The sequence below is a fragment of the Bos javanicus genome, chromosome 7 (assembly GCF_032452875.1).
Source record: "Bos javanicus breed banteng chromosome 7, ARS-OSU_banteng_1.0, whole genome shotgun sequence".
Taxonomy (NCBI): domain Eukaryota; kingdom Metazoa; phylum Chordata; class Mammalia; order Artiodactyla; family Bovidae; genus Bos; species Bos javanicus.
Genome location: NC_083874.1, coordinates 18,989,678 through 19,008,186, shown reverse-complemented (window position 1 = coordinate 19,008,186; position 18,509 = coordinate 18,989,678). Strand labels below are relative to the sequence as shown.

The window sequence follows — 18,509 nt, the reverse complement described above, 5'->3', positions numbered from 1 at the left end:
ATCCGACTATGGCATTGCAATCTCCCCATTTACAATCAGTGTGGCTTTGGGGCCAGAATTCACCTCTCTCAGCCTCGGTTTTCCCCATCTGCAAAATGGGCCCAGTAACAAAATTTTTACTCTGGGAGGAGGGTCAATTTTTTTTTTTTTTTGGCTACACCGCAGGGCATGTGGGATCTTATTTCCCTGACCGGGGATGGAAACCACATCCCATCCAGTGGATATTGCAGTCTTAACCACTGGACCACCCCGAAAGTCCCAGGGAGGTCATTTTTGAGGATTAGAATGTTTACATATGTAAAGCCTCCAGAATGGATAAATGGTAAGTGCTCAACAAACATAAATTCTATTCTTATTCTCAATAGAGAATAAGAGACCCTTAAAAAGATTAATCCCCTTCATACCAGACACGAAGTTAACAAGTACTTACACTGTCCCTGGTATTTCACTGCAATCGCCCATGATCTGCTGATGACCTTGGAACAATGGCCTCATAAACCCATTTCACAGATGAAAAAGCAGAGACTCAAGAGAGGTGAAGGCACTTGTACAAGAATACACAGTGTGATCTGAGCCCAGCCTTCAAGGTGAGAGCATCAATGCAGACCCCTTCTTCCCCGAAAAAGGGCTGCAATAGAAACGGCCAAATGTACTCTCAACGTGTTTTCTCCCCACCTTCTCTAGCATTAGAACCAACACTCTTGGCAAAGCACATGGCCCATGAGAAGATTATATCTCCCAGCTTCCCTTGCAGCTGGGGATAGTCCACGCAACTACATCCTGACCAATGAAGTGAAACCAAATTTTCAGCCCCTGTTCCTTTTATGGCAATAGTAGCCACCTGTTTTTTGTTTTGCTTTTGGCCACACAGCATGGCATGTGGGATCTCAGTTCGCTGACAAGGTATGGAACTCGTGCCCCCTGCACTGGAAGCAGAGAGTCGTAACCACTGGACCACCAGGGAAGTCCCACTAGCCACGTTTTTATCTTGACAAATGGCAAGGAGCAGGCCTTCCCGAGTACAATGATGCTATCAAAGCATTCAATAAATATTTATTACAATTGAAACATCATACCCATACCCCCAGCTCATTCCCCATCACCACCATTAGAGAGAGGGGAAGAGAGAGAATTTGTAAACTCATATCCAGTTCTGGACACCTCCAGTTCCAGTGGGACACGACTGAGCAACTTCACTTTCACTTTTCACTTTTATTCACTGGAGAAGGAAATGTCAACCCACTCCAGTATTCTTGCCTGGAGAATCCCAGGGACGGGGGAGCCTGGTGGGCTGCCGTCTATGGGGTCGCACAGAGTCAGACACGACTGAAGCAACTTAGCAGCAGCAGCAGCAGGGCCAGAAAGTCATGGGGCCCATTTTGCCCTATTTCCTGAGATGGAAGTTCTCCCCTGCAGTGTCCTGAAAGTAGCAAACAACCCTGTGTTCCACCGCCCCCTAGAGATGAAGGGGGGTGGTCAAAGTCGAGGTCATCAGGTCCAGTCACTAGGTCATTCTGTTTCCCGTGTGTTGTCCTCGGGTGCCTGGGTCCCTCTCTGATTCCACATGTGGTTGTTGACCCCCAGCTGTACCATCTGTGCATGGTGTATGATGAGAGGCTGGAGCCCAGGGCTCTGAGGGCGCGCAGGTGGTGCCTGTGAGAAGTCCGGGGGCTGTGGGCAGGCCGGTGGGGGTTGCTGGAAGGTCGGCGGGGGTTGCGGAAAGGTCGGTGGGGGTTGCGGGAAGGTCGGCGGGGGTTGCGGGAAGATCGGTGGGGGCGTGCCCCCCAGCCAAGGAGGAAGGGGAGGTGGCTGATGACCGGGCAGGGTGGGAAAGGATGATGGTGGGGTTCCTAGGGACCCCTGTCCCCCAAAGGGCAGCTGAGTCCCAAATGGCATGTAGTTCGCCAAAGCAACCTGGAGCTTCTCCACCTGCGTCTGGTAGGCCAGGTAGCTATGGACGTAAGCCGAGTACGCCGCGCCCCATGCCGCTGCGTGCTGCCGCTCACTTTCCAGCTGTTGGCTCTGTTCCCGCAGTGCCCGGGCATCCTGTTCCTTCCTCCACTTGGCCTTGCGGGCCCGCAGCATCTGGGGCTTGAAGGTGTTGGTCACCTTCCTGGCAAAGATCTTGGAGTGCTCGTCCAGCAACACCAGGCCGGTAAGCAGGCTAGACGTGCTGGGGCTGAGCTGGGCCAGGGAACTCTCTAGGGGCAGGAAGGGAATCACGCAGTCCTGCCATCCGTGGCGCGTGAGGCTGCTCATCAGAGACTGGTTCGTCTGATGCTGGCTCAGGCGGCAGTCAAAGTTGGAGGTGAGCAGCAGGATGATGAATGCCGAGTGGTCTAGAGCATCCTGCAGGCAGTGCAGCTCGCCACGCCCGGGCACCTGGAAATCCTCGCAGAACGTGGCCCCATCGTGCACGCCTAGCGCCTCCAGCCTCTCGCGCACTCGCAGTGCAATGTGCTCGTCTGCACTGGCGTGGAGCACCACAAAGTTATAGAATTTCTGCTCGGACGACTCCAGCTCCGGAGGAGGGGGCTCTGGGTTCCAGACGGTCGGGTGAGCCTTAGGAGAGGTCGGGTGAGCCTTAGGAGAGGTCGGGTGAGCCTTAGGAGGGGTCGAGTGGGCCTTAGGAGGGGTCAGGTGAGCCTTAGAAGGGGTCGGGTGAGCCTTAGAAGGGGTCGGGTGAGCCTCAGGAGGGGTCGATGGAGAAGGAAAGGGAGACGTCGATGCGGAAGGAAAAGACGGGGATGTTTGGGGCACGGAAGGAGTCGGTGGGCGTGGCTGAGCCGACAGGTAAGCGGTGTCTTCCTCTGAAAGTTGGACTGGCGTCTGATCTGTGACTAGGCAGGCGTTTTTGGAAGGCGAGGGGAGAGATTTCGGGGCTGCTGGCACATCCGTACACTCCACCGGATAGTGGGCGCTGATTTCCGGAACTTCCGGTGGGTCGTGCGGGCTGGCGGGGCAGGCATCGGTGGTCACCTCGGGAAGCCCGGGGCCTGGGCTGCTCGGCCGCACCGGGGAGTCGGCAGCCTCCACCGATGGGGGCCAGCTCATTTCCTCGGGTTCCTGGCAACCCATAGGGGCAGGCTCGGGCACCACACTGGCCTGGGGATGGTCACACAGCTTGCTGGGCCCGTGGTGGCTGTGGTGCACGCTGAGGAGGGCCATGGTGGGCGACTGACTGATTTCCAAGTTGCTGCCCAGGGAGGCCGGGCTGCCAGTGGATCTCAGGGAACACGCTGTGCTCCAGCCGGAAAGATGCTCTATGGGCCGCGGGTCGCTGCGCGTCCGGGAAAGTGAGGCCGAGGACGGCGGGAGGCAGCCCAGATCGGAACGCAGTGTTTGGACTCCTCCCAGATCCCCAAGGACGTCCCACCCACACCGGTCCCGGGCCTCCTCCTGGAGCTCCCCCAGCTGGAGGTCGTCCCTGGATCTGAAAGCCCGGAGGGCTGCCCGGTAGGCCTCCTCCCGCATAGTCGCGGGACAAAGCTTCTCCTCGGTGAGAAGGTGGTACACCCTGGCAACGGCCCAGGACAGGTCTGGGGGCTCCTCTGGAGTCTCGGTACTGTCCACACCAGCCCACTGGCGGGCCACCAGTTGGGCCACCGCATCCGCCTTCAGCGCCTCCAGGCAGATCCTGGCCTCGGTCTCCTGGCCCAGCTTCAGGAGCACCATGGCGTGCAGGAGGTACGCCCCACGGCAGCCAGGCCTCAGGGTCTTCAGTTTGTGCTTAAGATACAAGAGCTTGTCCTGACCCGCGGCGCCTAGAATGTCAAAGGCGCCAGAGAGCGAAGGGCCGGTGCAGGCCATGGGCTCAGGTGGGCGTAGCCTCCAGCGGCTGCGGGAGAAACACTGGATGATGAAGTCATGTTCCGCACGCCGCCCCGCTGCGCTGCAGGCCCGGTGTCTCCACCCTGCTCACGGGCACCAGGACCCCTGGGGGCTGTAGAACTGACCTGTGAAGCAGAAAGACATGCTTATCACCAGAAAGGGGGCTCTGAGAGGCAGTACAGACGTCACCCCCGCCCAATGCCACCAAAACCCAGCAGACCCGGACTGCCATGGTGGTCCAGTGGTTCAGAATCTGCCCTGCAATGCAGGGGATATGGGTTCGATCCCTGATTGGGGAACTAAGATTCCACGTGCAGCAGAGCTACTGAGCCCAGGCTCTAAAGCCCAAGTGCCACAATTGGAAAGTCTGCAGGCGAGAATACTGGAGTGGGTAGCCATTCCCAGGAAGATCCTCTGGAGAAGGAAATGGCTACCCACTCCAGTATCTTTGCCTGGAGAATCCCACGGACAGAGGAGCCTGGCAGGCTACATTCCATGAAGTGGAAAAGGGTCAGACATGACTGAGCAACTAATATTTTTTCCATTCACAGAGGGAAAAGGTAAGCCAGAGAAGTGAAGTCATTTGCCCCAAGTCACAGCCAGTGAGAGATCTGGGGTTTGTTAGTTGTTTGTTCGATATTTTCCACATGGCATAGGAGATTTTAGTTCCCCAGCCAGGGATGGAACCTGCGCCCCCTTGAGTGAAAGCACAGAGTCTTAACCATTGGACTGCCAGAGAAATCCCAGACCTGGGATTTGAACCCCAGCTGTCTGGTTCCAGAGGCTGGGGCTAATGTGCTTAACCACAAGACTATACTGCCTATTAGGATGGTAATAAGCCCACTTATGGGAGTGTTTCAGGGAGCTGAGTAGCGTTAACATATGGAAAGTTCTGAGTCCCATGAATGGAAGCCAGCAGGCACTCAATACCTGTCACTCAGGAAATCAGTCTCCTAGGTGACACCAGTGACCCCACATCCTGGTATTCACAGTCTGGGGTGGTCCTTCCAATGTGGTCCTAGAGTTCTGTGAGTTTGATAGAATGTGGCAGAAGTGATGAGGCATTACTTGTGACATTGGTTATGAAAGACACTGGCTTGGGATTTCCCTGGCAGTCTGGTGGTTAAGATTCTGCATTTCCATTGCAGGGAGTGTGAGTTCAATCCCTAGTTGGAGAACTAAGATGGCACATGCCATATGGTACAGCCAAAATAAATAAAATGTTTTAAAATAAATAAAAGACACTGGCTTCCTTCTTAGTCATTCTCTCTGTCACTCTGTCAGGGGCAAACCATGATATAAAGGGCCCACCTGGGGAGGAACTGAGGCTTCTCACCACCAGCCACTAAACCACCACCGCCACCAAACAGTGGTTCAGAGAGAAAAGTCAATTGTGACTAAACCACCACCACCACCAGCCACATGGGGGTGCCAATCTCAGAATCCAGCCCCAGTTGAGTCTTCAGATGATGCAGCCAGGAAGACAGCCTGACTGCAGGTTCATCAGAGACCTAGAGACAGAACCATCCAGCTCATCTGACCCCCAGATTCCTAATATTCAGAAACTGTGTGAGATAATAAATGTTTGTGTTTTGAAGCCACATAGTTCTGGGGTAATTTGTTATGTAGCAATAGCTAACTGATACATGTTTCATTATTACTATGAAGTTAATCATGACCAAGGGTCAGGTCTATGACTAACACTGCTGCCGAGCCTTTGGAGGCTCTTTCCTCTTCTCTCCATTTCTTGAAAAATGCCAAGTTGGTTCCCACCACAGGCTCTTTTCACACACCATTCCCTCTTCTTGCAGCACCCAGACCTTTGCCTGGGTGACCCAAATCTCATCCTCAGCCCCCAGGTACAATGACACCACCTCAGGGAGCCCTCGGTAACCACCCTGGCTCTCTATCCCAGTCTGTCTTCTCCATGTCCCCCCACAACAGAACTGGCCACTGGGTGACCTTTTCCTGTGTGTTAAACCTTTTACATTTTCTGTCTGCCTCACAACCACCAGCTTTCCTGATAGCTCAGTTGGTAAAGAATCTGCCTGCAATGTAGGAGACCCCAGTTCAATTCCTGGGTCGGGAATATCCGCTGGAAAAGGGATAGGCTACCCACTTCAGTATTCTTGGGCTTCCCTATGGCTCAGCTGGTAAAGAATCTACCTGCAATACAGGAGACCTGGGTTTGATCCCTGGGTTGGGAAGATCTCTGGGAGAAAGGCATAGTAACCCACTCCAGTATTCTTGTCTGGAGAATCCCCATGGATAGAGGAGCCTGGTGGGCTACAGTCCATGAGGTCGCAAAAAGTTGGACATGACTGAGTGACTAAGCACAGCACAGCACAGCCAGGGCAGGAGACACATGTTCAATCTTTGGTCCAGGAAGATCCCACGTGCCTCAGAGCACTTAAGCCCTTGGGCTGCAACTACTGAAGCCTGAGTGCCTAGAGCCTGCGCTCCGCAACAAGAGAAGCCACCTCAATGAATAACCCTGGAACTGCAGCTACAGAGTGGCCCCCGCTCGGCACAACTAGAGGATGCCCCCGTGCAGCAACAAAGACCCAGTGCAGCCAAAAATAAATAAAAAAAGAAAACAGGCAAAGAGGGACTTTCCTCATGGTCCAATGGTTAGGACTCAGCACTTCCACTTGCAGGGGAGCCTGGGTTTGATCCCTGGTCAGGGAACTAAGGGCTTCCCAGGTGGCACTAGTGATAAAGAACCCACCTGCAATGCAGGAGACCCAGGAGACTTGGGTGTGATCCCTGGGTCGGGAAGATCCCCTGGAAGAGGGCATAGCAACCCACTCCAGTACTCTTGCCTGGAGAATCCCATGGACAGAGGAGCCTGGTGGGCTACAGTCCACGGGGGTCACAAAGAGTCAGACACAGTGGAAGCAACTTAGCACAGCACAGCACAGCAGCCCAGGGAACTAAGATCCCATAAGCCATGTGGTGTGGCAAAAAAAAAAAAAAAAAAAAGGCAGGCATGGAGAGAAGGTTTCTCCCAAGGGCACAGAACAAGACACCATGAAAAGTGTCCCAAACCCCCAAATTTAAGTCCCCAGGTGCTCAAGGTATATCACGTTCAGACCTGTATAAATGCACAGCCTCACTCCCAGTCCAGGGGGCTAAGAACACATTCTTTGCCCCTCAACTATGCCTACTTCCTGTTCCACCCTGGTGCCCAGGATGAGAACCGCACCCCTGCAAGAGCCAAAACCAGTGCATCTCCACCACGGACAACTCTATCCCCACAGGGGACACTTGGCAACATCTGGGGACAGTTCTGGTTGTCACAACTGCATCAAAGGAGGCTCCTGGCATTGGGTCGGTGGGTGCCAGGGACGTAGCTCAATATTCCACAGCACCCAGGATGACCCCCCTGTCCCCAAGAGAATGACCTGGCCCTACATGCTGCTAAGCCCTGACGTGGAGGAACCCTGGTCTGGATCAAGAGCTGATTCATCCATCAATCCCCTTGACTGACAAATCACACACGTCACTGTATAAATGCCTCAGCATTTTTTTTTTTTTTTGCAAATTCATTTTGAGCAAATGTCATAGGGCCCAGGACAAAGGTCAATGATTCCAGGAAAGCCAGGCACAGAGCAGAGAGAGCCAGAGGGTGGAGGGTTGAGGGAGACGTGACTGAGCAGAGTGGGCAGAGGAGAAGTGGCCAAGAAGGGGCAGAGGGTGAGGCGGTGCTGGGGGAAACCCACGAGGAGGTGAGCAGCTGTGGGGTTGTTTTTGAAAATTGAAGCAGCCTGACATGTTGAAATGCTTATGGGGATGGAGAAATAACAGAGACCCCCCAAAATGGCTCTGACTTCCTAGTGGGGTGGACAAGTGGTCAACAGAGACATGAGTGAAATTCACGGTATATCACATTTATACTGTATAAATGCCACAGAGAAACAAGGAGGGGAGGAGGGTCATGGACTCCACGAATCAAGGGGTGGGTGTGTGCAGTTTTGTTTTGTTTTTAATATGTATTTATTTGGCTGCACCAGGTCTCAGTTGCGGCATGTGGGATCTACTTCCCTGACCTGGGACCCCTGCTCTGGGAACACGGAGTCTCAGCAACTGGAGCACAAGGGAAGTTCCGTGCGCAGTTTTAAACAACGTGGTTTAGGAAGGTCTTAATGAGAAGAGAGATTTCAACAGGACACAAACATGTGGAGAAAGTCACCCATCGAACATCTGAGGGAAGAGAGATTCAGGCAGAGGGAATAGCCTGTGCAAAGGCCCTGAGGCTGGACTGTGTCTGGTGTGTTGGAGGAGCACTGAGGAGGCCTGTGTAGCTGAAGCAGACTGAGCAAGGAGGAGAGAGGGAGGAGGGGAGGGCAGGCAGGGGACGGGCAGGTCATGCAGGGTCTTGTGGGTCTCGGGGTGTGGGGGAGAGGGCACTTGGGCTTTAACTCGAAAACCTAGAACCACCTCAACCTGTCTAAATGCGGTGGCCTTGCCTCATGCGTATTGCCAAGAAGACAAATGGGCTCAGCGGGACCACATTTGCTAACATTTCAAGACAAGCCAGAAATGCAGATTTTCAGGAATCTGCTGAGTTGTGCCAAGTTAGCAATCGATTCAGATATTTTTAAGAGACCTGGTGAGCTTAAAAAAAAAAAAAAGCAAGCCATTGTGCCATCCACAGACTAAAAACTCTAAACATATTTATTGCAAGTAATAAAGGAAGTCTGTGAAGAGGAGGAAAGTATATACACATAACATTCATTTATTCATTCAAGACGTAATTTTCCAGCATTTGCCATGTATTGAACACTACTGATCATATCAGGACAGAAAGAATAAAAAAGGAATACTCTTTCCTCTTGGAGCTGACAATCCAGTCCAATTTATATTATATATAAAATACTATTCTTATGTATAATATATGACAAAAGCAAAGCGACAAAACCACTTCTGTCCACTAGACTGAAGGTCAACATTTCAGTGCTTCATTTGTCAATAGTAAAGGGATTTCCCTGGCAGTCCCTTGGCTAAGACTCCAAGCTCTCAATACAAGGGCCCAGGTTCAATCCCTGGACAGGGAACTAGATCCCACATGCCGCAACTAAGACCCAGCACAACCAAATAAATAATATATAAAGAAATATTTTTTTTTTAAATAGAGTCATAACTATAAAAAGGAGAACAAGTATTGCTTATGTGCTTCCTTGGTTTCTGAATTATTTTTCCATAAAAACTAAATATGAGCCATATATTACTGCAAAGCGTTCCTTTTTTCTTTTCATAAATGTTTTTACTTCTGTCAAAAGCAAATATATGGCAACAAAATAGGTATATGTATATAAAAAAATGCACGCTCAGTTGTGTCCAAATCTTTGTGACCCCATGGACTGTAGCCCACCAGGCTCCTCTGTCCATGGGATTTTCCAGGCAAGAATACTGGAGTGGGTTGCCATTTCCTTCTTCAGGGGATCTTCCTGATCCAAGGATCAAACCTGGGTCTTCTGCTTTGGCAGACAGATTCTTTACCACTGAGCCACCTGGGAAGCCATATATATACATAATATACAGACAAGTGTATTTATTTGCGCCACATGTGGGACCTTAGTTTTCCCAACCAGGGATCAACCCTGCACCCCCTGCAGTGGAAGCACAGAGTCGCAACCACTGGACCACCAGGGAAGTCCCAACCTAGTATATTATATTTCTTAATTGCCACACTGTCCTTCCTGCGGTCCTTCAAACTTGCCAGACACGGTCCTATCTCAGGGCCTTTGCACGGGCTGCTCCTCTGCCTAGAACACTGTGTATCCCCTGGTATCCCCACAGCTCACTCCCTCTTCTCCGTCAGATTTTAAGCCTGCCCCGATGACACTGTGTTCAACTGCCTAGGACAGGGGTCACAAAGCCCAGCCCACAGGCTGTTTTAGTGGAGCTGTCCTGGAACACAGGCGCGCTCACTCATTGACCTGGGGCCCAGGGCTGCTTTCCGCTGAGCAGCTGCCACAGAGATCATGTAGCCCCTCCAGATGACAATAGATACTCTCATCCTTTCCAGAAAGAGTCTGCCAACACCTGGGCTACAAAAGAGGTATAAGATTTTTCTTTTTCCATTCCACGGAGGTGCAAACTTCGATTGCACAGTTAGGGGTGGGCAGAACAGTGCGATACCAGTGGTGTTTCTCATCCTAGAACCAAAATGCCTGTCACTGGAGCCCAAATGGGCTTCCCAGGTGGCGCTAGTGATAAAGACCCTGCCTGTCAACGAAGGAGGCATGAGAGACGCGGGTTCATTTCCTGGGTCAGAAAGATCCCCTGGAAGAGGAAACGACAACCCACTCCAGTATTCTTGCCTGGAGAATCCTATGGACAGAGGAGCCTGCTGGGCTACAGTCTGTAGGATCGAAAAGAGCTGAATATGACTGAAACACACACTGGCCCATATAATTACTATGGAACATAACTGGTTGTGTTTGTTTGTTTGTTTTGGCCTTGCCATGCAGCATTCAGAATCTTAGTTCCCTGACCAAGCACTGAATCCCTGCTCCCTGCGCTGGAAGCACAGTCTTAACCACTGGACCACCAGGGAATCCTAACTGGCTGTCAGTAGTTGAATTGGGTCCCCCTCCCCAAGTTTAGATGTTAAAACTCTAACCCCTAGGACCTCAGGATGTTACTACAGTGGAGACGGGATCTTTACAGAGGTAATCAGGTAAAAATGAGGTCACTAGCTGCTGCTGCTGCTGCTGCTAAGTCACTTCAGTCATGTCTGACTCTGTGCGACCCCAGAGACGGCAGCCCACCAGGCTCCCCCATCCCTGGGATTCTCCAGGCAAGAACACTGGAGTGGGTTGCCATTTCCTTCTCCAATGCATGAAAGTGAAAAGTGAAAGTGAAGTCGCTCAGTCGTGTCCGACTCTTAATGACCCCATGAACTGCAGTCTACCAGGCTCCTCCGTCCATGGGATTTTCCAGGCAAGAGTACTGGAGTGGGTTGCCATTGCCTTCTCCAGAAGTCATTAGGGTGGGGCCCTAATCCATTAAGTGTGTGTGTGTGTGTGTGTGTGCGCGGGCGCACACTCGCGCACGCTCAGTCACTCAGTTGTGTCCTACTCTTTGCAACCCCACGGACTGTAGCCTGCCAGGCTCCTCTGTCCATGGGATTCTCCAAGCAAGAATACTGAAGTGGGTTTCTGTTTCCTTCTCCAGAGGGTCTTCCCACCCAGGAATCAAACCTAGGTCTCCTGCATCTCTTGCATTGCAGGTAGATTCTTTATCACTGAGCCACTTGGAAAGCCCAATCCAATAAGACTGGTGTCCTTATAAAACGGGATTAGGACACAGACACCCCAGACAGAGGATCTCTTGAGGACACAGAGAGAGAAGACAGTCATTTGCAAGCCAAGGAGAGAGGCCTCAGAGGGAACCAGCCCTGCCTACACCATCACCTTGGACTTCCAGCTTCCAGACCATGAGAGTATAAATTTCTGGTATTTAAGCCCCACACCTGAGGGACTTTGTTATGGCAGTCCCAGCTTTGTGTGGCTACTGAGCACTGGAAATGTGGCTACAAGTTGCCAGGGAGAAAGTAAATATTACATTGTATTCAATTTTAACAGCCAAATTTGGCCTTGGAGTACAGAATGAAGCAGGGCAAAGGCTAATAGAGTTCTGCCAAGAGAATGCACTGGTCATAGCAAACACCCTCTTCCAACAACACAAGAGAAGACTTTACACATGGACCTCATCAGATGGTCGACACCGAAATCAGACTGATTATATTCTTTGCAGCCAAAGATGGAGAAGCGCTATACAGTCAGCAAAAACAACACCGGGAGATGATTGTGGCTCAGACCATGAACTCCTTATTGCCAAATTCAGACTGAAATTGAAGAAAGTGGGGAAAACCACTAGACCATTCAGGTATGACCTAAATCAAATCCCTTATGACTGACTATACAGTGGAAGTGAGAAATAGATTTAAGGGACTAGATCTGATAGACAGAGTGCCTGATGAACTATGGATGGAGGTTCGTGACATTGTACAGGAGACAGGGATCAAGACCATCCCCAAGAAAAAGAAATGCAGAAAAGCAAAATGGCTGTCTGGGGAGGCCTTACAAATAGCTGTAAAAAGAAGGGAAGTGAAAAGCAAAGGAGAAAAAGAAAGATATACCGATTTGAATGCAGAGTTCCAAAGAATAGCAAGGAGAGATAAGAAAGCCTTCCTCAGCAATCAATGCAAAGAAATAGAGGAAAACAATAGAATGGGAAAGACTAGAGATCTCTTCAAGAAAATTAGAGATACCAAGGGAACATTTCATGCAAAGATGGGCTCAATAAAGGACAGAAATGGCAGGAACCTAACCGAAGCAGAAGATATTAAGAAGAGGTGGCAAGAATACACAGCAGAACTGTACAAAAAAGATCTTCACAACCCAGATAATCACGATGGTGTGATCACTGACCTAGAGCCAGACATCCTGGAATGTGAAGTCAAGTGGGCCTTAGAAAGCATCACTACGAACAAAGCTAGTGAAGGTGATGCAATTCCAGTTGAGCTATTCCAAATCCTGAAAGATGATGCTGTGAAAGTGCTGCACTCAATATGCCAGCAAATTTGGAAAACTCAGTAGTGGCCACAGGACTGGAAAAGGTCAGTTTTCATTCCAATCCCAAAGAAAGGCAATGCCAAAGAATGCTCAAACTACCGCACAATTGCACTCATCTCACACGCTAGTGAAGTAGTGCTCAAAATTCTCCAAGCCAAGCTTCAGCAATACGTGAACTGTGAACTTCCAGATGTTCAAGCTGGTTTTAGAAAAGGCAGAGGAACTAGGGATCAAATTGCCAACATCCGCTGGATCATGGAAAAAGCAAGAGAGTTCCAGAAAAACATCTATTTCTGCTTTATTGACTATGCCAAAGCCTTTGACTGTGTGGATCACAATCAACTGTGGAAAATTCTGAAAGAGATGGGAATACCAGACCACCTGACCTGCCTCTTGAGAAATCTGTATGCAGGTCAGGAAGCAACAGTTAGAACTGGACATGGAACAACAGACTGGTTCCAAATAGGAAAAGGAGGACGTCAAGGCTGTATATTGTCACCCTGCTTATTTAATTTCTATGCAGATTACATCATGAGAAATGCTGGGCTGGAAGAAGCACAAGCTGGAATCAAGATTGCTGGGAGAAATATAACCTCAGATATGCAGATGACACCACCCTTATGGCAGAAAGTGAAGAAGAACTAAAGAGCGTCTCTTGATGAAAGTGAAAGAGGAGAGTGAAAAAGTTGGCTTAAAGCTCAACATTCAGAAAACTAAGATCATGGCATCCGGTCCCACCACTTCATGGCAGATTGATGGGGAAACAGTGGAAACAATGGCTGACTTTATTTTTTTGGACTCCAAAATCACTCCTTGGAAGGAAAGTTATGACCAACCTAGACAGCATATTAAAAAGCAGAGACATTACTTTGCCAACAAAGGTCCGTCTAGTCAAGGCTATGGTTTTTCCAGTGGTCATGTATGGATGGGAGAGTTGGACTATAAAGAAAGCTGAGCGCCAAAGAACTGATGCTTTTGAACTGTGGTGTTGGAGAAGACTCTTGAGAGTCCCTTGGACTGCAAGGAGATCCAACCAGTCCATCCTAAAGGAGATCAGTCCTGGGTGTTCATTGGAAGGACTGATGTTGAAGCTGAAACTCCAATACTTTGGCCACCTGATGCAAAGAGCTGACTCACTGGAAAAGATCCCGATGCTGGGAAAGATTGAGGGCAGGAGGAGAAGGGGACGACAGAGGATGAGATGGTTAGATGGCATCACCAACTCGATGGACATGGGTTTGGGTGGATTCCGGGAGGTGATGGACAGGGAGGCCTGGTGTGCTGTGGTTCATGGGGTCGCAAAGAGTCAGACATGACTGAGCGACTGAATTGAAATGAAAATGGAAAAGTTGGGCAGTGTGAAAAAAGAAAAAATTTCACCCCGTTAAACCCAACTTTGTTTCAGTAGGCTCAGATTTCACTTAAACTATATACATATATATATATATAAGTGTTTGAATTGAGATCTGAAAAAATACATACCAGATCTTGAAGAATTAGTACAAGAATGGGACTTCCCTGGTGGTCCAGTGGTCAAGACTCTGTGCTCCCAAGGCAGAGGGCCTGGGTTTGATACCTGGTGAGGGAACTAATGTCCTAAGACCCAGTGCAGCCAGATAAATAAATATTAGGGGGGAAAAAAAGAATTAGCATGAGAAAAGGTATGTAAGGAGCACAGATGGACGGGAACCCAGGCTGCCCGAATCTAAACTCATTAACCCTGTGGTCTCCAAAGTGTATCACCAGAGATTCCAGCTTCCATGGACCTGGTTACACGGCCTGAGAAACAGATTTATCTAGTTATAATTAAAATAGCCCATGCAATGAGCTCATGGCCAGAGTAGTCCTGGAGGAAAGTGGAAGACAGACAACTTGCTATAATGCAGGCACAAGTGAGCAGTAAGAAAAAGGCAAAGGGAGTACTTTCTCCTACCTTCGATGTGAGTTACCATCATCGACAGAATGGATCAAAAAGGACAACAATCTTACTTTCAGATGGGCCCCCAAGTCAGCCAAAACTTATAGAAATATCAAAATTACTTGCAGTTTGACCCTTGGATCAACTTTCTTTCCACCTCTCAGTGGCTCCTAGAAACAGCTGTGTGTGTAGTAACTTAAAAAGAAAAAAACCACAGGGGACTCTACTTAGTACTCTGTAATGACATATACAGGAACAGAAGCTTTAAAAAAAAAAACTGTCTATATGTATATGTAGAATTGACTCACTTTCCGGTATACCTGAAACTAACATAACATTGTAAATCAACTATACTCCAATAAAAATTAATTTTAAAAAAAGAAAAAAAATCAGACACGTGTTGACACGCACCCTCCAATTTTTAACTGATAAAGGGCAACAGCTGATAGAGTGTGAAGGATGGGACACGAGAGGGGCTGGACATTAAGTTCTATTTCATGCAGTGATCACTCCGAAAATTCAAGTTCAATACTTAGGATCTGTGTCCTATTCTGAATTCAGGCCCTATGTCTATAAAATGTTAAAAGGAGGGACTTCCCTGGTGGTCCAGTGGTTAAGACTTCGCCTTCCAATGACAGGTGTGTAGGTTCGATCCTCGGCTGGGGAGCTAAGATCTCACATAACCTCATGGCCAAAAGACCAAGATGTGAAACAGAAGCCATGTTGTAACACATTCAATAGACTTTTAAAATGGTCCACATTTTAAAAAAAAATCGTAAAAAATGCTAAAAAGGAAAAATGAAACTTACCAACTCCCGACTACACCAGCAACAGTGTGAGAAGTCAATGTGAAATAGCTGCCAACGTTAAGCAGAGAAGATTGTGTGTGAAACTCAGATGTTTTGGTTTCTCTTGGAATTTGGATGGCCAGCGAGACCCTGCCGGCTGCGCCGGTCTGGGAGCCAAAGGCTGCCCCCTTTTACAGATCACCCATCTGAAATGAGTCACCTCCAGGGCAACAGAGAGCAGTCAGAGAGAGAGTACCCTTGGGGTTCAGATCTCAGCTGTACTTCCCCCAGGTTATGACCTTGGGCTGGCCATATACACATCGGTGCCTCAGGCTCCTCCTCTGTGGATTGGGTACAAAGATAAGCCCTTCCTACGAGGGCTGCCATAGGTCTAATGAGTTAATCCATGTAGAGATGGTATAGACCAATGCCTGGGACATCCTGATGGCCCCATGAGTCTCCAAGTGAATTATGACTGCCCCACCCGGCCCCCCGCCCCAGCTGAGGCCCCGAGCCAGAGGCCCCCGCAGCAGAGGCTCAGGGCTGGGTTTGTGCAAAAGTACGCAGCACAGTCAGACTGAGAACCACCCAGGCACAACCACTCCTGCTTGCCCTCTTGGCAAATTGCCTAAAATCACACCCTCTTTCTTCTCCATCTCCCTGTCTGCCAGCCTAAGCCCAGACTCAGTGTCCCCTCCCTAGACACTGTCTCCCCCAGCGTGTTCCCCATCCACTCAACATGCCCTGCTCAGCGGTCACCCCAGCCTTCAGGAAACCTGGCTTTCATTCTGCCCTACTTTCCACGGCCTCCAGGGCAAAGTCCACTTCAAGCCTGACAGTGGGCACCTGGGCGGCAGGGGAGCAGCCACAAGAGTGGGGAACCTGGCTCTGCCACCTGCCAGCTTGTAGGAGCCTGTTTTTCAGCCTCAGTTTCCTTGTGTGTAAAACCGGCAGGAAAGGGGCCCTTGTCATGTGTGAGGGTTTAGAGTAACAATATAATAAAGCATTCCTTGGTGGTCCAGTGGTTAGGACTATGCACTCCCAATGCAGGGAGCCCAGGTTCAATCCCTAGTCAGGGAACTAGATTCCACACGCTGCAACTACGATTTTTGCTTGCTGCAACTAAAGATCCTGCATGCTGCAACCAAGACCCAAGATCCTGGCTGCCTCAGCTAAGACCTGGTACAGTGAAATAAATAGATATTTTTTTAAAAAGCTCCAAAGAGATATGGAAGTTAAAATATAACCAGACTATCTCTGGAAAACATGTAGGAGACTCAAAGGGCATTTATTCAATAAGTGTTTCTTCAGCACCTGCTATAGCCACACATTCTGCAAAGCAAAAGCCAACCCTGTGAGTTAAGACTACTTCAAAAACTGCCTGTTTACCAGGGGTAAAGGGAGGCACACACAGGCTGAGTGACTTGCCCAGGATCACACAGGTAGAAAGTAAAGAGGCAGGAATTTAAACCAGACAGCCTGGCTACAGGGTCCTTGCCTTTATTCATTGCGGGCGTTAGTTGCTAAGTCCTGTCCGACTCTGCGACCCCATGGACGGTAGCCCACCAGAATCCTCTGTCCGTGGGATTCTCCAGGCAAGAATACTGGAGTGGGTTGCCATTCCCTTCTCCAGGGGAACTTCTGGATCCAGGGATCGAACCCGCATCTCCTGCATTGCAGGCAGATGCTTTACCATCTGAGTCATCAGAATAAAGCCCCCTTTATTCACTGAGCACCTACTATGTGCAGTCCCCTTCCCACGCCTGTATCTGAGGAATTATCAAGCCTGTCCACTAAAGAAGGGATCAGATACCTGCCCTCCGCACTTAGCACACACACGAGTCACAGTTTCTGCCCACTGTGGTTCCATGAGGACATTATTTGGCCCCTACTGTGTGCCCAACATACTGAACACTGTCTACTGGCACACAGCAGGTGCTCCATAAATGTTTGTTGAAGGATGAATGAATGGCCCTAATTCAGAGGAGAACACAGAAGCCCGGGGCAGGCTCTGGAGCCTGGGGCTTCCACCAATCTTCCCCCAAACTCTAGAACCCACACCTCAGCCTGCCCAGGTCACAGGGGGTGCCCCTCCCCCAAATCCCTGCTCAGCCACAAGGAGAGGGAAGGAGTGCAGGCGTCAAGAAGGTCTGGGGCCAGCCAGGCCCTGAGTGGTGCCAGCAGCCACAACTGAGCAGACCTGGATCCAATCCTGGGCCAGTACCAACTAACCTGGTACCCCACGGGGAGGTCTAGGGAGTGAGGAGCTGATCATTCCTGGAGACCCATCTGAATGGGATGGCACCCATCTGATGAATGAGACCCACTGAAAGAAGTGCGCTGCGCCTGGGAAGGGGTCCCTGAAGCCCCTGGAAAAAGTGGGGATTCAGTGCCCTGGAGGAGAGGGCGGTGTGAGTGGCGATCCCGGGGCGGGAGGAACCCGGGCTGGGGCAGAGAGAGCGCCCCGTTTGGAGAAGATATCAGAAAGGAGGAGGAGGAAAGGGGTATTGGGAGGGAAACAGAGCCTGCTGGGGAGGACTCCGGGTGTTGAGGAAGAGTCGGGGGGAGGAGGACTTGGGCCAGGGAGGGGAGCTGCAGCGTTGGGGCGGGGGACCTGAACATGCATCGCAAGGACGTTCAAAGCTCCCAAGGAGGGCAGCTGGCCTTGACCCATGGTGAGGGTTGCGGGGTGCCAGGCCCCCTGCCCATGCAGGCTTGCGGGGTTCTCCCATCCCCCCAGGCCCTCGCCCCTTCCTCACCTACCTGGGGTCGCGGGGGCGACCGGCCCCACTGCTCGGGTCCTCGGGGCGGATGTTGGTGGCCCGATGGCCTGGTGGCGATGCCCGCGGATGGCAGGGCGCGGAGGGCGCGCCTGTAGCCCCAGGCGCACGGCCTCCGCCCGCCCCTTCCGCGTCCGGCGAGGAGGGAGGAACCGGGTGAGATCACGCTTTCCCAGCGGGACAGGGAAAGTCCCTGAGGCGCCCCAGCGACGTCCTCTCTACCTCCCCGGCTGCCACGTAGACCGTATTTGGGGACCTCTGGGAGGCCCGAGCCCGGGAGACCACCACGGGGCTCCGCAGGGACAAAAACCCTGTCTGCGGGGACCCACAGTCTAGTGAGAAAGAACCACAATTTAGTGCATCTCAATGGATAATTAATGTTTTCCAGGAAATGAACAAAAGGGATGGGATAATTGGGGACAGGGGTGAGAGTGGGAATCATGGCCACCCTGGAGGGGTTTGGGGACGCTTTTGTGGTTGGAAGAGGGACAGACAGCATGATATATATATATATTTTTTTTGTTTTGGCCGAGTCACCCAGCGGGATCTTAGTACCCTCAGCAGGGCTTGAACCTAGGCCCTCGTCAATGAAAGGGCAGAGTCGGAA

General features: G+C 50.7%; 1 protein-coding gene and 1 non-coding gene across 3 annotated transcripts; one reads left to right on the top strand and one right to left on the bottom strand.

Moving 5' to 3' along the window:
- Positions 1-1,020: 1,020 nt before the first annotated feature.
- TICAM1 (TIR domain containing adaptor molecule 1) lies at positions 1,021-18,048 on the bottom strand. 2 transcript variants are annotated; one of them, XM_061422575.1, is made up of 3 exons: positions 17,886-18,048; positions 15,144-15,191; positions 1,021-3,956 (listed from the first exon to the last, which is right to left on the bottom strand). In XM_061422575.1, exon 3 carries the CDS (start codon positions 3,808-3,810, stop codon positions 1,510-1,512), a length of 2,301 nt encoding a protein of 766 aa, XP_061278559.1. In that variant the 5' UTR covers positions 3,811-3,956; positions 15,144-15,191; positions 17,886-18,048; the 3' UTR covers positions 1,021-1,509. The 2 variants fall into 2 exon arrangements, with proteins under 2 accessions (XP_061278559.1, XP_061278558.1); XM_061422574.1 differs by lacking the exon at positions 15,144-15,191.
- On the top strand, positions 16,130-16,202 carry TRNAG-CCC (transfer RNA glycine (anticodon CCC)). The gene has a single exon. It is a non-coding gene; the product is annotated as a tRNA-Gly (tRNA).
- Positions 18,049-18,509: the final 461 nt, after the last annotated feature.